The 18,984-nt window shown below is 33.8% G+C and overlaps 3 protein-coding genes across 4 annotated transcripts in view; 2 read left to right on the top strand and 1 right to left on the bottom strand.

Annotated features, from left to right (window-relative positions):
- Mid1 overlaps window positions 1–13,542 on the top strand; it is a 55,178-nt gene extending 41,636 nt beyond the window's left edge. The window contains exon 3 of the mRNA XM_008195416.3: window positions 7,458–13,542. Coding sequence (XP_008193638.1) covers window positions 7,458–7,873 — 416 coding nt within the window. The 3' untranslated portion in view covers window positions 7,874–13,542. The remainder of the gene's footprint in view (window positions 1–7,457) is intronic.
- An 823-nt stretch (window positions 13,543–14,365) lies between these two features.
- Archease (archease) lies at window positions 14,366–15,068 on the top strand. Its single transcript, XM_008195417.3, has 3 exons — window positions 14,366–14,524; window positions 14,575–14,599; window positions 14,650–15,068. Exons 1-3 carry the CDS (start codon window positions 14,473–14,475, stop codon window positions 15,044–15,046), a joined length of 474 nt encoding a protein of 157 aa, XP_008193639.1. The 5' UTR covers window positions 14,366–14,472; the 3' UTR covers window positions 15,047–15,068.
- A 256-nt stretch (window positions 15,069–15,324) lies between these two features.
- sub (subito) lies at window positions 15,325–17,889 on the bottom strand. Of its 2 annotated transcripts, none has more exons than XM_008195418.3 (4): window positions 17,625–17,889; window positions 17,132–17,414; window positions 16,846–17,083; window positions 15,325–16,719 (listed from the first exon to the last, which is right to left on the bottom strand). In XM_008195418.3, exons 1-4 carry the CDS (start codon window positions 17,775–17,777, stop codon window positions 15,414–15,416), a joined length of 1,980 nt encoding a protein of 659 aa, XP_008193640.1. In that variant the 5' UTR covers window positions 17,778–17,889; the 3' UTR covers window positions 15,325–15,413. The 2 variants fall into 2 exon arrangements, with proteins under 2 accessions (XP_008193640.1, XP_008193641.1); XM_008195419.3 differs by lacking the exon at window positions 17,625–17,889 and adding an exon at window positions 17,466–17,618.
- Window positions 17,890–18,984: the final 1,095 nt, after the last annotated feature.

The following is an 18,984-nucleotide window of genomic DNA, read 5'->3' as shown; positions in this document are numbered from 1 at the left end:
CAGACACTATAAGATCTTTAATTCGAAAACAACTGCAGAAGAGCCATTATGGGCGTGTTGGTAAGATGTTTGCTTTTACTCCAAGGGGTCTCGGGTTCGAACCCCCGCGGATCCAACTTTTTTTTTAAATTTCGTAATATTGCGCAATTTGATGTATTATTGTAGCTGATTAGAAATTATAATGGACAAGACATAAATAGCTCAGATAGTAAAGAGTTAGACAGATAATTACAAGGTTTTGAGTTCGATTCCTATCGCCGCCTTTTTTTATTGAGAATGCAGTTGTTCTTAAATCTGAACTGGTGAGATCTCGAGTGGCCATAGAGATTGAGGACCCACGAAGATTGACGAGCAACTGAGTGCTGCCAAATATTCTCAAAATATTTCTCGGTTTTGGGACTCTTCCATCTATTCATGACTTACAGTAATATCGAACAACAATGACCTGTCTGTCCTGTTGATTCGCCAAAGGCTCATGAGTCGAAGACGAATTCAGGATTGATGGTCGTGCCGATGATTCTCCTCGATAGACACATACCTATAAACGGTATAAGCTGTCGTGAAAGAGGAGATGCTGTAAGAATAGATCGGATTGTACTCGGAATGAAAACGGGGAATGTTTTGCACTTATTTTTATTAATTCTGTAAATATTCTGAATCCAAGAATTATCATGAAGGCATAGTCGAATATTGGGGTGTTGAATTTGATAATTAAGACACAAACCGAACATGTTTACGATAACATTAAAGTTTTAATAGCGATCTCTAAATGAAAATCCATAATGGAGTGTTCAGATATTTTAGTAGACTTCGAACAATTAGGTGTATCTTTTTTATGTGCGTATAATAGTTGAGTACAGTTGGGGTATGCAAAATTTATTTGCTAATAATTTTTAAGACCTTTGCCATGCGCCAATTGGCTTGGTCCAGAAATGAAAAGCTATATTTTTGGGGTATCTAAAAACTAGGGAATTTATAAAGGTTTTTCCTGGTTTTTAAAGTAATTTTACTTGGAGTGTCGAGGATTTTAAGTCGCTTTAAGTTGTATTTCATTGATTTTTTCCATGCGCCAATAGGCTTGGTCCAGAAATGAAAAGCTGTTTTGAGGTGTGTGAAATCTAGACATTTTGACAATGGTTTTGAGGTAATTTTACTTGATTTTTGCATGCGCCAATTGGCTTGGTCCAGAAATGAAAAGCTATTTTTGGAGTGTCTAAAATCAAGGCATTTTGTAAGTTTTTTACATCTTTTTCGGATGGTTACTTTTGGGAAAACAGTAAATTTGTAGGATTCTACCCTGTTTTTCGTGTGCCCAACTTTTAGTGGCCTACACATATTTGGGAACTTTTGGGGTGGATAAAAATTAATGATTTTTGAGAGGTTTTAGGCCCTATTCGGTTGTTTGCTTTTGGACAAACAGCTAAATTTGTAAGGTTCTGACTTGTTTTTTAAGACGCCAAGTGTTCTGGCCCAGAAGTAACATTCTATACTCTACTTGAATTACTACAGGATGTTTGCAATTTATTTCCTAAAATTTAGAGCCTTTTTTTGCTTATTTTAAATGGCGACCTCTCTTTGTTTTATATCATTAGATGCAGAATTAAAAATTGAATAATTATCTTACGTAAATCCCAACACATTTTGTCAAGTATTGTGAACGACTGCGCATTGCAGAGAAAAGAAAGGGATACGCATGAGCACAATAGATAATTTGTATGTCCTGCAAGATTCAAGTGCCCTTTTGTCACCCAATATCACTAATAAGTTGTTACCCTATAACCCACTGTTACATTTGTTACGTAATAAACCTGATTTCAAGAAGAAAATTGAGGAAACTTAAGAAGGTGCTTCCGGTAGAATACAGTAACGTGAGTGCTTATTTACTACTCAAATCTGTTGTGTTAGTTGGTTAATTAATTGAGTGTTGCTTGTGATTTTAAAACTATTAGTATCACAACATGCAATAAAACTTGAACCGGGCTATTGTCACCGTTATCGACGCTGTTGCTTCTAAAACTACAAAGTCGTTTAAGAAAAAGATGCACTAAAAATTTTGTATTAGGTAATAAAACTTTGCGAAATGGCTCAACTTACAATACGAGTGCACTTGAAGGTCCAATCACCTTTTTATTTAGATAAAATAAATCAAGTGTGAAATATAGTGAGTGAAAACCCTCCTTGTTACTCCGAGATAATATTTTTCCCGCTGAAGCCCGAACGTAATATCCTGCGTTCCAAATTAGGGAAAAATGGAATGAGATCAGGGCAATAAGAGAGTATATGATGTGTACATAAAACTGCAAACTCCTTGGTTAAATTTTCCGCCCTGTTTCCTCATTCGTCAAATATTTTCCTCTGATTACGCCTTATTTCCCCGTAAGAAAAGTGCACGCCGCTATTTACATGTTTGATTAAGAGCGCGCCCGCTGGTATCATTATCAGCAATCCGTCATTTTCTTTCAACATGAATATATAATCTGGATCTGCATGTCGCTCTTCGTCTAATAAGGCCAGGTTTTATTAAAACGGCATCTGGCGGCGCGCAGCTTTCCGATAAATATCAAATGAAAACGAATAGTGGAAGGCCAGTTGTGCTAAACCACAATTTAACACGATTACGGTTGTAATTGAGATTGGCACGATATCAGGGAAGACGGACGGCCATACTGCAGGTCACGTCCCTCACTCGAACTCTTCCAGAGGGACCTTAACGGTTTCGAGATCAATCGATAAGCCACACGGCCCTCGCGAGACCTTTTAACGACGCGATCACAACTCCTGCCGACTGCCGCAAAACTATGTCCGATTTTTTCCATCAACCGAAACAAAATTTGAGACTTGATATGCGATTTCGGCCGCCTCTACCTGCTCCAACGAAAGTCATTAAAACTCAGCAGTCGCAAAATTTATGGCTTTTAATGAGAAGGAGGCGCAAGGTTGCAAAGTTGCCGGGGATTTTATTTGATTGCTGAAAGTTACACATTTTTCGAAAGTGCGAATGTGGAAACTAGATTTCAAGCAAAAGAAAGTTATCTGCTCACAAAATTTTGCATGAAATTGAGTTTGTCTAGGAAACCGACAAATTGCGGAATTTCAAAGGGCACAAAGTGGAAGCTACGGATATCTAAAGGTTAGGATATAAAACCACATACAAATAAAACGTTCCCGTCCACGATAGTCACGCTAATGTCACCAGAGAGCGCAAACCGGAATAAAAACTCTACAAAATGGCATAGGACTCAAGGTGATATCTCGCAAAAAAAATTTCAATTTTCAAACGCCGATTACGGCCAAATTAAATGAGCTATAAAAAAACGGTTTTTGGCATCGTAAAGAGCACATCAAAATCTATCGATAGGATAGGTTACATTTGATTTTGAGATACTTTTAAAATTGGTCACTTTAAAAAAAAAAATTTTCTCAATGACGACTAAACTATTCCAAAAAGTGAAACTATTTTGATCCATACCTATGCAAAATGATCCGGGGAATCGATTGGCATCGAGAAAATTGCCAAATTCCCAATAGTTTTTTAGTTATGAATTTTTTAAAATTTTACCAATTTTTGCATTTATCTGCAATTTTTTCGAAAACTATTAGTCGGAGAGCAATAATTTTTTTTTGAAAAAAATAGATAATTCAAAGAGCTTTCCAACGATAATAAACTTCATGGGGTTATCTCTGATAGTTCCGGAGCTATTGCTCGATAAATGTTCCGGGTACCCAAAATCAACAAAAATCGCGAAGTGGAAATTTTAGCAAAAAAATTCAAAATTTTAAATCTCGTGAAAAGTTGGTATGATACAGAAAATAAGCCGCTGAATTCACTGGAATAAACCATTTTGCTCTACGACTTTTAGTTTTCGAGTTATGAATTATTTTTTTTTACTTTAATCGCCTCTGTAGCCGGAACCGTTGCCTGGAACAGCTCCGGGTTTAAACGAAAAAATAGATAAATTTAAGCGCTATCAGAAGATTTTTTTTTTGTTGCTTTAGGTCTTATAGTTTCCGAGAAAAACGCAAAAAAAATCATTTCAAGGTAACACTTTTTTTAACAATAGTAATAATAAAATTTTGTGTTTTTTTTTTGTTTATTTCTGATGCAATTTAGCACAAAAATACACTAAAGCAAGTGTCTTATATTTTGACAATAAGAAAGTATTGACAAAATCAAAAGTTAAAAAGAACAAAGAATTAAATAAAAAAATCTTAAAAACCTACAAAAAATCTACCTTGAAAAAATCAAGGGATAATAGAGGAAATTGTAGAATATTACATTCCATTAGCCCCAACTTTTCAGAAAAAATAATTGTGTTAACACATAGCAAGAAAAAAAATACAAGCAAATAAAGAATTAAATTCTCAATAAGGAGACATAAACATAATGCAAAAATTTTATCGTAAACTCTATTTAAAAAAAATTCAAACTTTTACCAATTTGAACCCTGCCCCATACGAATACGGTTACAGATGCAAGAAAAATGTTATAAATAAGTTTCCTACAAAAAAATCCCCGAGACCAAATCCCTACCTTCAACCATTTAGGCCCCAAAGACGCTCAAGCATTCGTCTACTAAGTTATAGTCCGTAGTGGAAGCCGACGTATCTTGCGTATTAAAAAAGAAACTCAATTTGTGTGTGCTGTTTTTTAATTTAACTTAGGTGCTGTTTGAAACAAACCTTTAACGAATGCATATTTGGCACACAGAATCAATTTTTCAAATCGGCGTCAGATGTAAATTTGCGGCGAAATAAATCATAATTTGGGCGGTCTCTTGGTTGAAGTTTTTCTTAGTTAAGCATAATAAATGAAAAAATGACAGTGGCCGGAGGCCCAGCTGCCGGCAACATACATCCATAATTTAATCGTCCCCTTATCTTGACGTTCCCCATCCAGCCCATCGATCACTCATGGATTAATCCCAGAAACAAAAGCGACCGATTAGATGCCGTTCCAGCGGCACCGATTAATTGTTTCGGGGCGGTTTACGTTTACCTTTATGTCAATTTTCCAGTGAGATCAAAGGGATAAGATGGGAATGTTGAAGAGTGCATTAATTAAGTCCGTCGTCCATTAACGGATTATTAAAACGGCAGAGCTTAATCAAGGTTATTGGCAAAATGCCTGGAATTATTTTCTTGTTTCAATTACCAAGATTCGATCAGTCCGTCGTGGCAGATCATCAATCGCAATAATCTTTCATAAAGAAATATATTAAAGATTACGTAAAGATTGATAAATTGCTTCAAATATTTTATCATAAATTAAATTATAAAAAACTTGGAGGAAACAAATTTGTTCGAGTTGTGATGAAAAACTTTAACACTGGACAAGGTTTTGATTAACTGCCAGAAGTTGCTTGTCTGCAATTCGGGATTTCGCTCAACAAATCAAACCAGTTTCCATAAAGATCCGATCAGGACGAAGCGAAAATTAAATGAGAAAAGCGTTCACAGTGAATTTTTATTTATTTGCGATCAACTTGATTAATAATTTTTTAAGATTTTATCAATCTGATACTTTTTCTTGCAAAAAGGGCAACGGAATCCAGTTCCTGAACGCAAACATCGGCTTCATCAATCAAATCTGATTCATGTATAATATACTTAGATATTTGTGATATGTTTTCAAAGATAAATTGGCGCAGATTCGCATAAATGTTAAAAAAGCGACAAAAGAGAATTTTGTTTACATGCCAAAATGACAAAAACAATGATTTCCCATATGTAAATTTCTCTTCTAGAAATTTTAAAGTCCTTGAAACCCTGAAATTTGTTTCATTTGCGTCTAAAATTTACACTGACTTATATTTCTCCCCTAGAAAGTAGATGTGATATATATAAATGGCAGCACCATATAAGGAAACACGCTTTTACTACATTATTCAAATGAAATAGATGACTACAGTCTTTGCCTATACCATTGTGTATTTGAGGAAGACATAAAAGCGTTCCGAACATTTTGTGGATTATTTTTGTACATACTCGTAACACACGCACACTGGCAACACACTACTTAATTATTTAGTTAAATTTCGCTCTTTAGTAATCAAACAATTAAAAGCCAAGCTTTAACAGGCTTTTTCATTCCATTAATACACTAAAACTGAAACATTACATGTCACATGTCACTCACCTGTCAGCTACCATCTAATACGACACCCCCTTTTTTTTCACAATAATTTCTCAGTTTACAATACAAATAAATTATGAAATAAAGTGTAAATTGTTAATTTCTTCTAATATTAATTATATCTTTTGGAAAACAATTCGCAGTTCTTTCTCCTGCTATTAAAAGTATATTTAAAGTGTATCCCGGCGCATCCACCATATTTCCATTTGGCAATAAACCTCTTTTTTTTCTTAAGTATTAGCTACTTATAGTAAAAAATATGTAATAACAGTAAAATTAATAATAATAAGTGAAATAAACTGATTAAAAATGGAAATATTATTTACATTTATGAAATTATTATGAATAGAATACCATTTTGTAAATTATGCGTAAACCAGTTACACACAATATACAACACATAAAACTGCAAAACTAAACGTATAAATATTAGATAATTAAATACTCAAAAATCTCCTGTTAAATAAATGCCTAAGACAAACATATACCGGCGCATCCACCATATTTTCCTTTTGCAATAAAGTTAACTACTCCTTGTAATAACAATATTATTGAGAAAAATATTATTGAAATATTGAGAAAAAGCAAAATTTGAGTTGAAAAATAAGTACTTCACAAATAATATCTAAAAAAATATTCTTAGTCTATTTTCTGCGGCGCCTCCACCATATTTAACTTGCCTTTTTTTAAATTTAATTAGTTTTATTTTGTTTAATGTACTTTTTATTTAATTTATCGTGCTCTAATTGTAACCAAAAAACAAACACAAGGTAGAAAATTCTTGTCGCAGTCTAAAACCTACTTAAACTGCATAGAATTACTAAAAAAATTTACTTTACTGGTTCAGGTGGCCCGGCGCCTCCACCAAAATTCACTTGATGTTTTCTTCAATTTACTCGAATTCTTTATTATTTTCAAATAATGCCAAGGTTAACAATTTATTGTTGCAGTCTTTAAAATAACGAAGAGACAGTGCCACAATAAAAAACAAAATCTGCAGAACTAAAACTTTTAAATCAGTATACGTGTAATACTATAAAATATTAATAGTATTATATAATGTATAGTCTAGCCAATCAACGCTCATTTGTCTATAGTACTTAGAGATAATCTGAACAGAAGAGACACCAAAAAATGCAATTTTACAATTTGTTGCAAATTTCTCGTTTTGAAATAATGCTAGAAACTGAACAAAATTCCAACAAGAAGCTTTTATGAAAACTTAACTTAGACACATAGGAGAATACAAAGATGATGTTTCCTTAAAAATCTTTTAGGGATGAAAGAGTAAAATGAGTGGATATCTGATGGGGTGTGTTTTCAGATCCCAACATCCCGGAGACGGGCGAGCAGAGGCTCAATTCCTCGCGCGGAGACGAAGACTGTTGTTATACGCACTGCGGCTCTCCGGGAAGGGGCGGCAGTGTAATCGTCGGCGGCAGTGGTACCGCGGAAGTGCTCAATGTGTGCGAGCACTGCCCAGGTCGACCTAGGAAGAACGCCGCCACCGGCGGCAGCAAGTCGACCACCGCCGCCCGGGGCGCGGCCGCCGCCAGGACTTGTAACAAAGTGTCATTACTGTGGACCGCATGGATTATTTCTCTAACACTAATCGAACACAAACAGACCATTTATAACACATTACAATGTTTGTTAGTTCTGTGCGCGACCAGTGTGCGGACGACGCTGCTGCTGCTGATGACAAAGTGGACAAAGACCAAGTGCGGAACGTGCTCATAGAATTAGGACTGTTAGGCGATATGTGTTCGTCCAAATGCCCGAGGTGGTCTGCTCATGACTGTCTTTTCATTCTAACTGCTTTCTCAGTCAAGCCCTTTTAGTGCTCTTCGAGAAATATGGAACGGAAAAAAGCTCAATTCTACATAAATTTTTGCAAGTATTTAAACGAAATCAATAAAATTTTAGCTCTTTTATACATTAAGTATCACAAACAATATCACTAAAGTTTTCCCAATAAATTCTTATGTAATGTTGATGGTTTCTGCTTAATAATTAGTCAATAATATACTTGCAGTTATCAAAAATTGGAAAAATTTTTTTTAATCAAAATCCTTTATTTTACAAAGTCGACAAAGTATAGGTTCAGAAGAGCACAAAGATTAATATTCTGGATGCTGGCCGTCCAATGTATTATTTTTAATAAATAAAAAAAATAAAATAATAAAACGTTTTAATTTTTTTCAAAGAATTTTAAGAAAATCTCATGTTTGAGTGTTTTAACACTTAAGTAAAAAATCGGTCTTACTTCCTCATATAATTCCATCTTTCCCAACTATTTTATTACGAAAATTTACCACGTAATTTATATTTTCGAGTGGCAAAAGACTAAGCTGGCAGTAAAATGGGAAAATTATGAAATAAAAATTCATTACAATAAAAAAATATTATTCTTCAAGATAGTTTCATCTTGTAAACGGGATAATAAAATATTCTGCCGCATTTTTTGCCGTTTATGAAACTTCGAGGTTAATTAAAGAAAAAATCAGTCTGCAAATTACTCAAATACTTCTAAGTATAAATTGTTTGTTTAACAAAGTAGTTCATTTAAGCGATATTGTTTAACTGTGGTTAATAGTCAATACTGTTTAATCTAAAGTAAAATTCAAATTCCTTTCCAACCTGCTTTCACTAGGTCATTATTCAATAATTTATGAATTAGTTTAAATAAAAAACAAACTTTATCATCAACAAGCTTAGAGACAATATTATTTCATTCTTTTAAATTTGTAAAGATAAAACTAAAGGTAGCATTTTTCTGTTCCATATTTTGGTTTAATTAACGAGTTGTTGACGAATTTCTAATTTGAATCGGCCTGAGTTGGGGCCTGTCCTTGGGATCTGAAATCGTGCCATTATCTCATTGAAACGATACGAAACAATAATAAACAATGCAGCTGCATGACTGCCTCATAACATAAAATTGTAAAAAAATATTTTAATAATTGTGTAAATAAAGTCCTTGAAAGGTCGTGGACTTGCGTTAACGAAGATTGTTTGTTTTTGGTGTTGGTTTTGGCATTCGTCCCGCATGAACAGACCACAGCTGGTGTGCGGATTTTTTTTAGAAGAATTATATCTTCATGCACATAGAATTTGTCTAGGACTGCAATGTAAATGTGGAGTCAGAGAAATACCGACGCACAAGTCAATTATCAGTTTGGTAATGCAATGGTGGAAAAAAGGGACGAGACCCGAGACAGGTATTGGCTGACTCTCATTTGTCTAATGGCTGTTGCGAAGTATATAATGAAGACTATATTATATTGTTGATGTTGAAGATATATTACTAATTTTGATTGATTTATTTTGATACTACAGGAAAACTTTGTTGCAATACGTTCTTGTGAAGCGTGCATTACTTTTAAATCGACTTATAGATCAATACGGATGTAACGTGAGGACTTTTGTTATTTTTCATCCATTCCGGCCAATGAAAGGAGTAACTCACTAAATTGTTGATGTTATTAAATTTGCAACGGCGTTCTGACAGCAGCTGCAACATTTCAAACCACCCACTCCAGATAGATTCCACTTGATCGGATAGATTTCTTTTGATCCGCACACTTGTGAAAATAATCGCCTTTGGTTTTTCCATGATGTGGCTTGCTGCTGGACGTCTATGTGCAATCACGAATCGCTCTTGTTATTGCTTTAGTTCCGACAGTTGGCTCTCGAAGAAATGCAACCGAGTCGTTTGTCCAGAACCTCCACTCCACCTTTGATATACTTACGAATCAGCCACGAAGCAGTCACCTAGTTGCGATTATGCTATACTTTGTTGATGTACAATTTGCGTTCTCAATTAGTTGAACGACTTATTTGGCAAAAATTAAATAAAATACCTAGACGTAAATGCAGATCGAAAAGGTAATAAAATATTGTTAAATGTGAGATCCTGTAGTTATATTGGAGCGTAGCCAGTTCGAACGGATCATAACGTAGCTGCAATTATACTTCTGATAGAGAGAACACCATTTTTAGTTTGTGCAAGAATGTTTCCCGACTGCCATCAATATATATTTTACGAGTGCTTAGTGATACCAACTGATAGTGTTATTTTAACAAAAATACTCAACGACAAACGGCACAACCTCTTCATATCAACAGATGACTTTCCTGTGCGGCTACCCACTTTTCACTTCTTCGGTTTGATTTGTTCACGACAGCTTTCGAAAAATTGTGTTCAACATACTCCTAATTTTAAGATTTTTAATGTGCAAAACTCATTTTATACGAAAACGTGCCCCTGGCGACACCCTTAACTAAACATTTTTTACCACTGTAAAATGAGTTTTTCGGAACAGTCTCTGCCATTTTGCCTACACTTTACTGCAGCTAAGACAATTTATTAGAAAAACGCGCACAGCATGGAATCAGTTCATTCAATTCAAATTTAATTTATCACAACAAAATGGCAGGATCTATACCCACTGTGCAAAAAAAATTCGTTAGCAACCACCGCAATTCCACACAAGTCCCACTAAGAATTCTCTCACTGTATTACAAAAAATATTCCAAATTTCAAAAGTTATTTTTACTTGCAGCAAATATAAAAAAATGAGCTCAAAATGTTAACAACAATAAAGTTCCGAAAAATTATATTTCGAGAAAAATAAGCATATATTTTAGCATAAATATTTATTTCGCTGAACAAATAATGTGTGCTGTACTCTTTGAACTAAAAATTGTGTAAATGATGATTAAAATGGTGAGAAAAATAGAAAGAAACGTAAGCATGTAAAAGAAACCAATTGAAGTGTCATATTAAATACATTATTTAAACCCACTTTTAACCAAATTTATTTAGAAATAACAAGTTACAGAAAAATCGCATAACAATAAAGAATAGTTTTACTTGTTATTACAATTTATTTATTCTTTACTTCGTCGAGAAAGACACCATTTTTGCATAATTTTATTTCAAAAAATTAACAAACCAGTTATGTAATTAAATACCGTTATTTCATTTTTATATTTTTTATATTCTTGGTTCGTCTCACTCGCCTAAAAACACTTAATAAATGGATGAATGAAATCGACCAAATACACAATTACAATGGAACTCCAAGAGAAATCAATAAGAAACAAAAAACTGGTGTAAAGAAAAACAGCGCCAGTCTAAAAATTCGGAAAAATGTTGCGTTTTCAGTTTACAAAATTTTACAGATTAAAACTTAATAGGGTTGTACAGTAAATTTTGGCTTTGTACTGTTTTTCATCTCACGTACAATTGATTTTTTACCAATTTATAAAAACTTTCAGTTTTTTTAAAAGCCTGATTTTTTAGAAATTATCAAGTAAAAATAACATTTCGTTATACTGCATCTGAAAGAAAATGACACACTAGTTACTATTCGTATTTTAGGTGCTTTTTGCACAGGAAAATTTACGTTTGAGAAATTCTGGTTGGGACAGCCTGTTTATGTTTGCAATTTTTTGCTTTAGCTCATGAACAAGCAGCCAAATAGTTGTACAAACTAAAGCGTGAAGCATTTACACGTCGCTTATTTGTATAATAATTTAAATCAGGGTAAAATTCGTATATTATTACATTTGTTAACTTTGAAATAAAATGTTGAATTGTAAAAAGCGACCAAACCGAGACATTAGAACTTTACAAGTGCAACTATTTGAATGTTGGTAGAAAACGAAAAACTTTGCATTGAAATCTCCTTTAAAGCTCCGTTAATTTGCGTCAGGTTCACGTTGTACTATTAAGAAAAAAATGTGAAAAATGTTTGTGTGCGTATGTTTTAGTACAGAAATCAAAATATATATTATATTGTAAAATTATGGTATTGGGAACGACTCTACGTAGCTAAAGGTCTAGATTCGTCCGCAATGCGAGAGTGTCGCTAGTGGTCTCATGTTACTAGCTGTGTTCGTTAGAGATCTCTGCAAACGCTGACCATACGGAGGCATGCTTGGCCGATTTTTGTGTATAACATGGACATGGTCGAGACCGTCCTGGGACCATCCGATAGCAAAGATCTGGGTCTAGTTGTAAAGGTCGCTCAGAATTTCGCCATTGTCCTCGCGTTTAGTTTACAGCGAATTTTGTTCTCGGAGAGCAAGCCTTATGACGCAATATGAGTGTGTGAAAGATTTTTTCAGTTTTGTTCGCAACAAGCATGCCTTTGTACCGATTTATAACATTTGTAAATTTCGTAAACGTTTCCATCAAAATAACTTTGTACTTTAGTCAGAGATTAAGGCGGAGTTGGTTGTTGGTTTAGTATTAAAAGTTGTCAAACAATGTTTATACAATCTGTATTATGATTTGTGCCAAATTCCCACAAAGTACCCCTGCAAATATTTGACTCGAACCATTTCGGAAGCTCTCTTCATTTGAGTACTTATGGTTTTTTCGCTCTGATGCTGGTTGATTTACCTCGGTTATCTTTCAAATATGGCTCAAGAATCAATGTAAATGCCTTCAACAATGCAAAATGGATTCTATTCCAATAGGATCGCATCGGTTATGTTTCAGACTAAACTATGCAATAATGAAGAGAATTTAGCGCAACAAATGCAAGAAAAATACATTTGCTCTGCTTTGCATTGTTGTAATTGTTGTTAATGTTACAAGATATATACTTATTGTTGCTAGTGCTAGCGTTGTTGTTGTTACATTCAGATAATAGTTATATATTTTTATTTATTTTAAAAAGAGAGAAAGAGAGAGGCAATGATCTTTCATAACGTATACATTATAAATTTAAGACAAATAGAATTTAAAAACGTAGATGTTAGTGGCTCTTTTCACTCAACCTGCACAAATAGTTGATAGGAATGGAATTTAAAATAACTGTTTTTACCGTCTGATGACAGACCTCACACACAAGCCCCATTTTTGACACATATTCCCAAAGAAAATTAACTGAAATATTGTAAATGACTGAATAAGCATTTTTCTAACAAATAACAAGTGTTGTTATTAGTGTATATAGGTATATCTATAAGTAGTCTAAGTAAGACTTAATGATAACAACTGGGATGACCAGATTTTATATGAAGCCATTTCATCTGTAAATAAACTTGAATGTACCTAATTATTTATAAAATAGTTCTTTTGTTCGACAAAATAACGAAAATCACTGTTGTAAACACCAAATTGCATCATCGGTCGGTAATGACGAGAGTCAGATATTTGCGGTCGGATTATTGGAAGATTCTCTATTTTAATTGCAAGTCAAGTTTATTCTTCCATCGAGGTATTTTTGTGGAAACGTTGTATGATGATTGTATAGAGATTAAGCTAAAGTTGCAGGAATTTAATATAAAAACTAATCTATAAGTCCCAAGATTATTGAGTTAAGGTTGAAAGTTTTTTTATTAGTGAAAAGTATTATAATATTGAAAAACGATGAAATAAAAAATTCAAACTAGTACTGTTTAATGTTGTTGATAGTACAGTTGACAATAAAGAGCATTTCGGGAGAATTTTTCTTTCATAATAATTTCGGTTTCATTTTATTTACATTATCTTTCCCTCGGTTACTGTTTATTTAATTTTTATCGATCCTCTTTTCTGTTTTGTTTTCATTTGCGTTGGCGGTTTTTCACGAATCACAAACAATGCAAAGGTAAGTTGCTTCATCATCAACTATTTTTAGCAAAAGTATTTGTTAATTCACCATAAAATAATAAAAAAAATCCAAAACGAAAATTAAATTTATAGCATATAATAGATAGGTAGTTCATACCTTAACAGCAAAAATATTTAGTTATGTAATACATGAGCAAAACCTACAAAAAAAACACAAATATTACTATTTTATATTTACATAATGTGGCAATTACATTCAGTTAATAAAAGATAATATAAAATAAAAGAACTTTGTTAAAACAATACAAATTTTCTTTAATATCTATACTTCAGAAAGAAGTCACTGGATTTCAAAATCACTTTTTCAAATTTTCTCAATTACTAATTATGATTTACAGTAAATGAAAAAATGTATAAATGTTCTTGACCTTGTTGTTAATTGATAAGAATTTCTTAAAACAAAACCCTAATAAATGAGTTAAAATAAAATAACAGATTTATCTAATCAACAAAACCTTCTTAATTTTAAAATTAAAAATAATATTTGAGATTTTGTAATAAGTAAGTATTTAATTATGCTGCAAAAAAATTAGTGACTACTTTCTTTCAAATAACCTTAATACAGGCAACCCAAAATACACCCAATGCATGTTCGCTGTTTCGGGATTTACCACCTTCACGATTAGGACATCTTACTTATCAAATGACTGACAGCTAAAATTTTTGAGGTTAGGCACAAAAAGTGAACACATTTTTTTTTAATTAAAAAATGGAAACATTTACAAAAGAAGAATTAACACTTCCACCATGTAAATACGAATGTAAGTTATCAAAAAAATCTATAATTTTTTAATGTCATGTCGATTCGTAGATTTGGATCACACTGCCGATGTCCAGTGAGTCATACTTATCTCAGATCCGAAAATATTTTATTAACAATTTCTAGATTACATGCTTGGGGAGACAGTTTAAAAGAAGCATACGAGCAATGCGGTCTTGCTATGTTTGGTTATATGACTGAAATTAATACAGTGGAAATTAAACAGTGTTCAGAAATTGAAGCAACAGGAGACGATTTGGACGGTTTACTTTTCCATTTTTTGGATGAACTTTTGTTCTTGTTTAGTTGTGAACCATTTCTAATTTGCAGTAAATTAGTTATCACAGAGTTTAGAACAGAAGGTGATGAATTGAAAATTAAGTGTAAATGTTATGGGGAAGAATTCACGTTAGGGAAACATCCACAAGGCACAGAGGTCAAAGCCATCACATATTCCGCAATGCAAATAATTAATGACCCGGAAAACAAGAAGTTTGAAGTGTTTGTTATTATCGATATTTAGCAAAATCAATTTTTTACTAAAACACTCGCATTTTATTTCTCACCTTTTTGATAACTAATTAATTAATTATGTCTTCCATCTATTAGTTTGCGTCCAGTTAAATAAATAACAAATAGCAGACTCACTTTACGCATACAACAATTCAGTCTCAATTCGCTATTTTTATTGAAATATTGTTATGTAAATGCCTTTCCAACTTATAAAAATTGAGGGCCTTAGTAGTGATTCAATAAAATATGAAAATTTTTCAAGGAAAAGGGTGTTAAATCAAAATTAACTTTTACTGAAAAAATATTGTATTTATCTCATGGTAAAAATTAAAACGGCAAAACAAATTAAAAACAAATAATAACAAAACAACGATTACTTAATCATCCCATAAGTTAAAAGCCACACCATTTTCACCATACGTTTCGGAACCTTCAATTTCTTCACTGATCACCGACGCGTGATGTTGTCTGAACGCCTCTAGCTCATTTTCCAATTCAAAAATTCGCTCCTTTAATTGAATATTTTCAATTTCGAGTTGTCTGCATTTTTCCTCAGCTGCCCGATATCGACCAAACCCTTCATCTAAAGTCCTCCTAAGGTTAGTAACTCTCCTTCTAGTTTCCTTAGCTTCCGATTCTTCATCCGAGCTCAGTTCAATAACTTCAGATCTATTTTCCAACTCTTTGATTTTATCTTTATAAGCCTCGATTTCGTCTTCGTATTGCCTTCTCACCCGCTCCTCTGCAAATTTAATCCTTTCTTGCACATAATTCTCGTGGTCTTGGTAGATTTCCTCGTAGCCCTTCCTTAAATACTCTCTTTCGATTTTCAAGTTGGTTTCGTACTCGTTTCGTTGGATTTCGAGTTCATCTCGTAGAAGCAAAATCATGTTTTGCAGTTCTTCACTTGTGTACTCAAAGTCTTCCTCCGTACATGTTTTATTTTTTAAAACATCTCGAACTGTTTCTTTCTGTTTGGTGGCAGTTTCGATGCTGATTTCGCTTGCAACGGCGGAAAAGTTGAGCACGTGTTGAGATTCGTCGAACATTTCGCGTGAGGGATTTATAGTAACAATCATCGCAATGTCTTCGCCTCCTGATAACGCCTTTTGGAACAATTGGGTCAATTTTGACTCTCTAAACGGAACCAATTTATTATCATGCGCCTTTTGTGCGTTTCTCACTGCAGAAATGCACCGCCCCAGGACCAACAAAGAGGTGTTAATATTGTTGGATTCTCGGAGTCTATCACCCACATTTAGGGTCTTTTTACTGCGTTCGGAACCAGCCAAATCACAAAAATTAAAGCTGCTAACGAAGCAGCCACCATCTGACTTTGAAACTTGTACCAATTTTATCGTAAAAATCGAATGGGAGCGACTTGAGTGTTCGTTTACTCGGGTTGGTGCATAATTGAGATTGTTTAGCCCGTACTGGAGGATCTGATATGCTTCCTCTCCACTTCTTACATTCACGCATGTCAGGTTTTTAATGTAGACTTGACCTTTAGACATGCCTAAGCGCAGTCTTGGTCGTTGTTCTTTTTTCGAAGGGTTTGCGCGAAGCAGGTCGTAAATTTGCTCGTTGTATATTTCGGCAAAAGAGATCCACACGCCGATAGATAAGTCATTGCAGTCTTCCAGAAAAGCGACCGGTTCGCTGCTCAGTCTTTGTTGCATTGCCCTTGAAAAAACAACAAAGTTAGGGCCAGTTTCGTAATCGAATTAATTAGATGTTGTTTAGAATGTGAAATGTTTGTCAGCGAATCCGCAGTAACCAGCACATTATAAACAACATTTGTTATAATACTTGTAAATCCTGACGTGCTGCATTCGATCCCCCACCGCTGAAGACGAATTCAGGAGATTTCTACACAGCAATTTTTCTTTCTTGCAGTCGGAATCACTCAATAGTGTCACATTTCCTGCAGGTGATGGCTTGGCAGCAGGATCTGACATGAGTTGAGGCAAAGTACGGAAGAGATATTCCAAAGAACGAGGAACGATTCCTGGTTCTTCATCAGTCCCAATGACAGTGAATGTTTTTCCTGTATTTCAATTAATAAATCGCTACGTCAAACACTTGAGATTTTTACCAGATCCTGAAGCGCCATAAGTTAAAAGAGTGGAATTCTGTCCATTTATGAAATCAAAAATTTTTGGTTTAACGACGTCATTGAAAATATCTCTTTGGGTTGTTTGAGGCTCGAAGATTTTTGTAAAAGCGTGGATTTTCTTCAAAGAGTCACCTTCTTTGATGTTGCGCAGGAAATTCGAACCTGGGGGCACCTTCGAAACGAGGGTATTTCCCTCAATTTCGTACAAGTCTTTCAAGTCATAGCCGTTTTTTATGCGGAGATAAACACGGATGGTTTCGGGCTGGAAAGTCAATCGAAAGTTACTGAAATGTGGTGTGTAAAAAAACTCAACATTATCGCAAATATCACAATTTTCGTCATTCAAGCTTTCTTCACTTGAACTTAAACTGATGAAAGAAGTGGAAGCAGATTCGTTAACGTCACACATCTCTCACGATTTCACAAAAATTGAACGAAAATCATCACTGCAACGCCAAGGGAGTGTTTTTACCTGATTTTTTTGTTGATAAGTTTCTTCAGCAAAGTCCTTATCTAGATTTGTCCTTGCGCCAGGTATTAAGGACCGATTGTATGTTAAAATACTGGGATCTCGAGCTCTCAAGAACGAAGCATTTTTCATTACCAAACTGTCGTATTCAAACATTTTTACTTGTTTAAAAACTTAATAAGTTAATAACTTTGGTAGAGACAACACAAAACAATCACTTTTACACTCAAACTCAAACACACCGTTAAAACTTTTCAAATTTGACAGTTGATGATGCTAGGTTACTGCGTTTGCGTCGCTAGCAATGCATTAGCTCGAAGTTTCACCAGTTAAAATTGGCAAAAACATATAAAAAATATTTTTTATTAATTTATTTATTTATTTGCTAAACTTTTAATTTTAAATATCAGAACGATTTTCACCACTCTTTTGGTAGATTTTGTCAGAAGTCTCTTAAAGTCTCTTAAAGGGGGGCAAACAAGGGACAAAAAATCGTTTGCACCCACTGGTGGTCAATTACGAAACCGCACTTTTGCGAAATTTAATTAAAATCATATTACGCTAAAATTTATGCAATTAATACCATGATATTCAATACTATAGTTGATAGGTGTTTCCTAAAACTAAGGGAACACTGTAGAAAAGCTTCATTTTTCGTAGAACGATAAAAAATATTTAAAAAATTACTGAACTGAAGATGGGACAAGTTAGCACCCGAAACATGTTTCTTCAGAATAAGATTTAATTTTTGAACAAGCGACGTATATTCATTTTAATTAATAATATGCTTTGAAAGAACAGATTAGTAGAAGATTCACAAAAAGTCAAGTACACCCATTTAATTGAAATTGAAAACCGAATTCTTGAGGTAGTACAAAAGATAATAATTAGTAAATACTACGTGTTCTGATGACTTTTCGAAAGTGTTTGGTTTAGTTGATCCAAAAAAATCTCCAGTCTCCTAAAATCCACAAAGTTACGCGAGGTTGTAGCCGCTTTAGTGGTTGAATCTGAATAGGCTTATTTTATATGTAAAGTAAAAATAATTAATAAAAAAATTGATACATTTTCCGACTCCACTGTAATAATTATAGTCAATAAGTATTTTTTGTTGTTGGCTTATACAATATTCGTTTTTTTTCATACCTATGCATCACCTGTTCTGCCCTCAGGTCAATTCAGCACCCTTTTGACCGGTTGATTAATTCATCAATACAAGTATGTGTGTACACACACTTACCTAAAAATAACCGGACACTCATATCATCCTTATTTAGTAGTTCGATACTCAATGAAAAAAATGTGTGTTGTCCTGGACATTGAATTATATTTTTTTCGTTAAAAACGTAAAAAACATGATAGA

This window comes from Tribolium castaneum, chromosome 5 (assembly GCF_031307605.1).
Source record: "Tribolium castaneum strain GA2 chromosome 5, icTriCast1.1, whole genome shotgun sequence".
In the NCBI taxonomy this organism is placed as follows: domain Eukaryota; kingdom Metazoa; phylum Arthropoda; class Insecta; order Coleoptera; family Tenebrionidae; genus Tribolium; species Tribolium castaneum.
Note: the sequence above shows the minus strand (reverse complement) of the source record. Positions and strands in the feature narration are given on the sequence as shown.

Coding starts and splice junctions, on each gene's coding strand:
- sub (XM_008195418.3), bottom strand. CDS start 17,777: ATGTTTGAATACGACAGTTTGGTAATGAAAAATGCTTCGTTCTTGAGA. Junction 17,415..17,624: donor CTTATCAACAAAAAAATCAG/GTAAAAACACTC, acceptor TTGACTTTCCAG/CCCGAAACCATCCGTGTTTA. Junction 16,720..16,845: donor CAGCACGTCAGGATTTACAA/GTATTATAACAA, acceptor TGTTTTTTCAAG/GGCAATGCAACAAAGACTGA.
- Archease (XM_008195417.3), top strand. CDS start 14,473: ATGGAAACATTTACAAAAGAAGAATTAACACTTCCACCATGTAAATAC. Junction 14,525..14,574: donor TCCACCATGTAAATACGAAT/GTAAGTTATCAA, acceptor GTCGATTCGTAG/ATTTGGATCACACTGCCGAT. Junction 14,600..14,649: donor GATCACACTGCCGATGTCCA/GTGAGTCATACT, acceptor AACAATTTCTAG/ATTACATGCTTGGGGAGACA.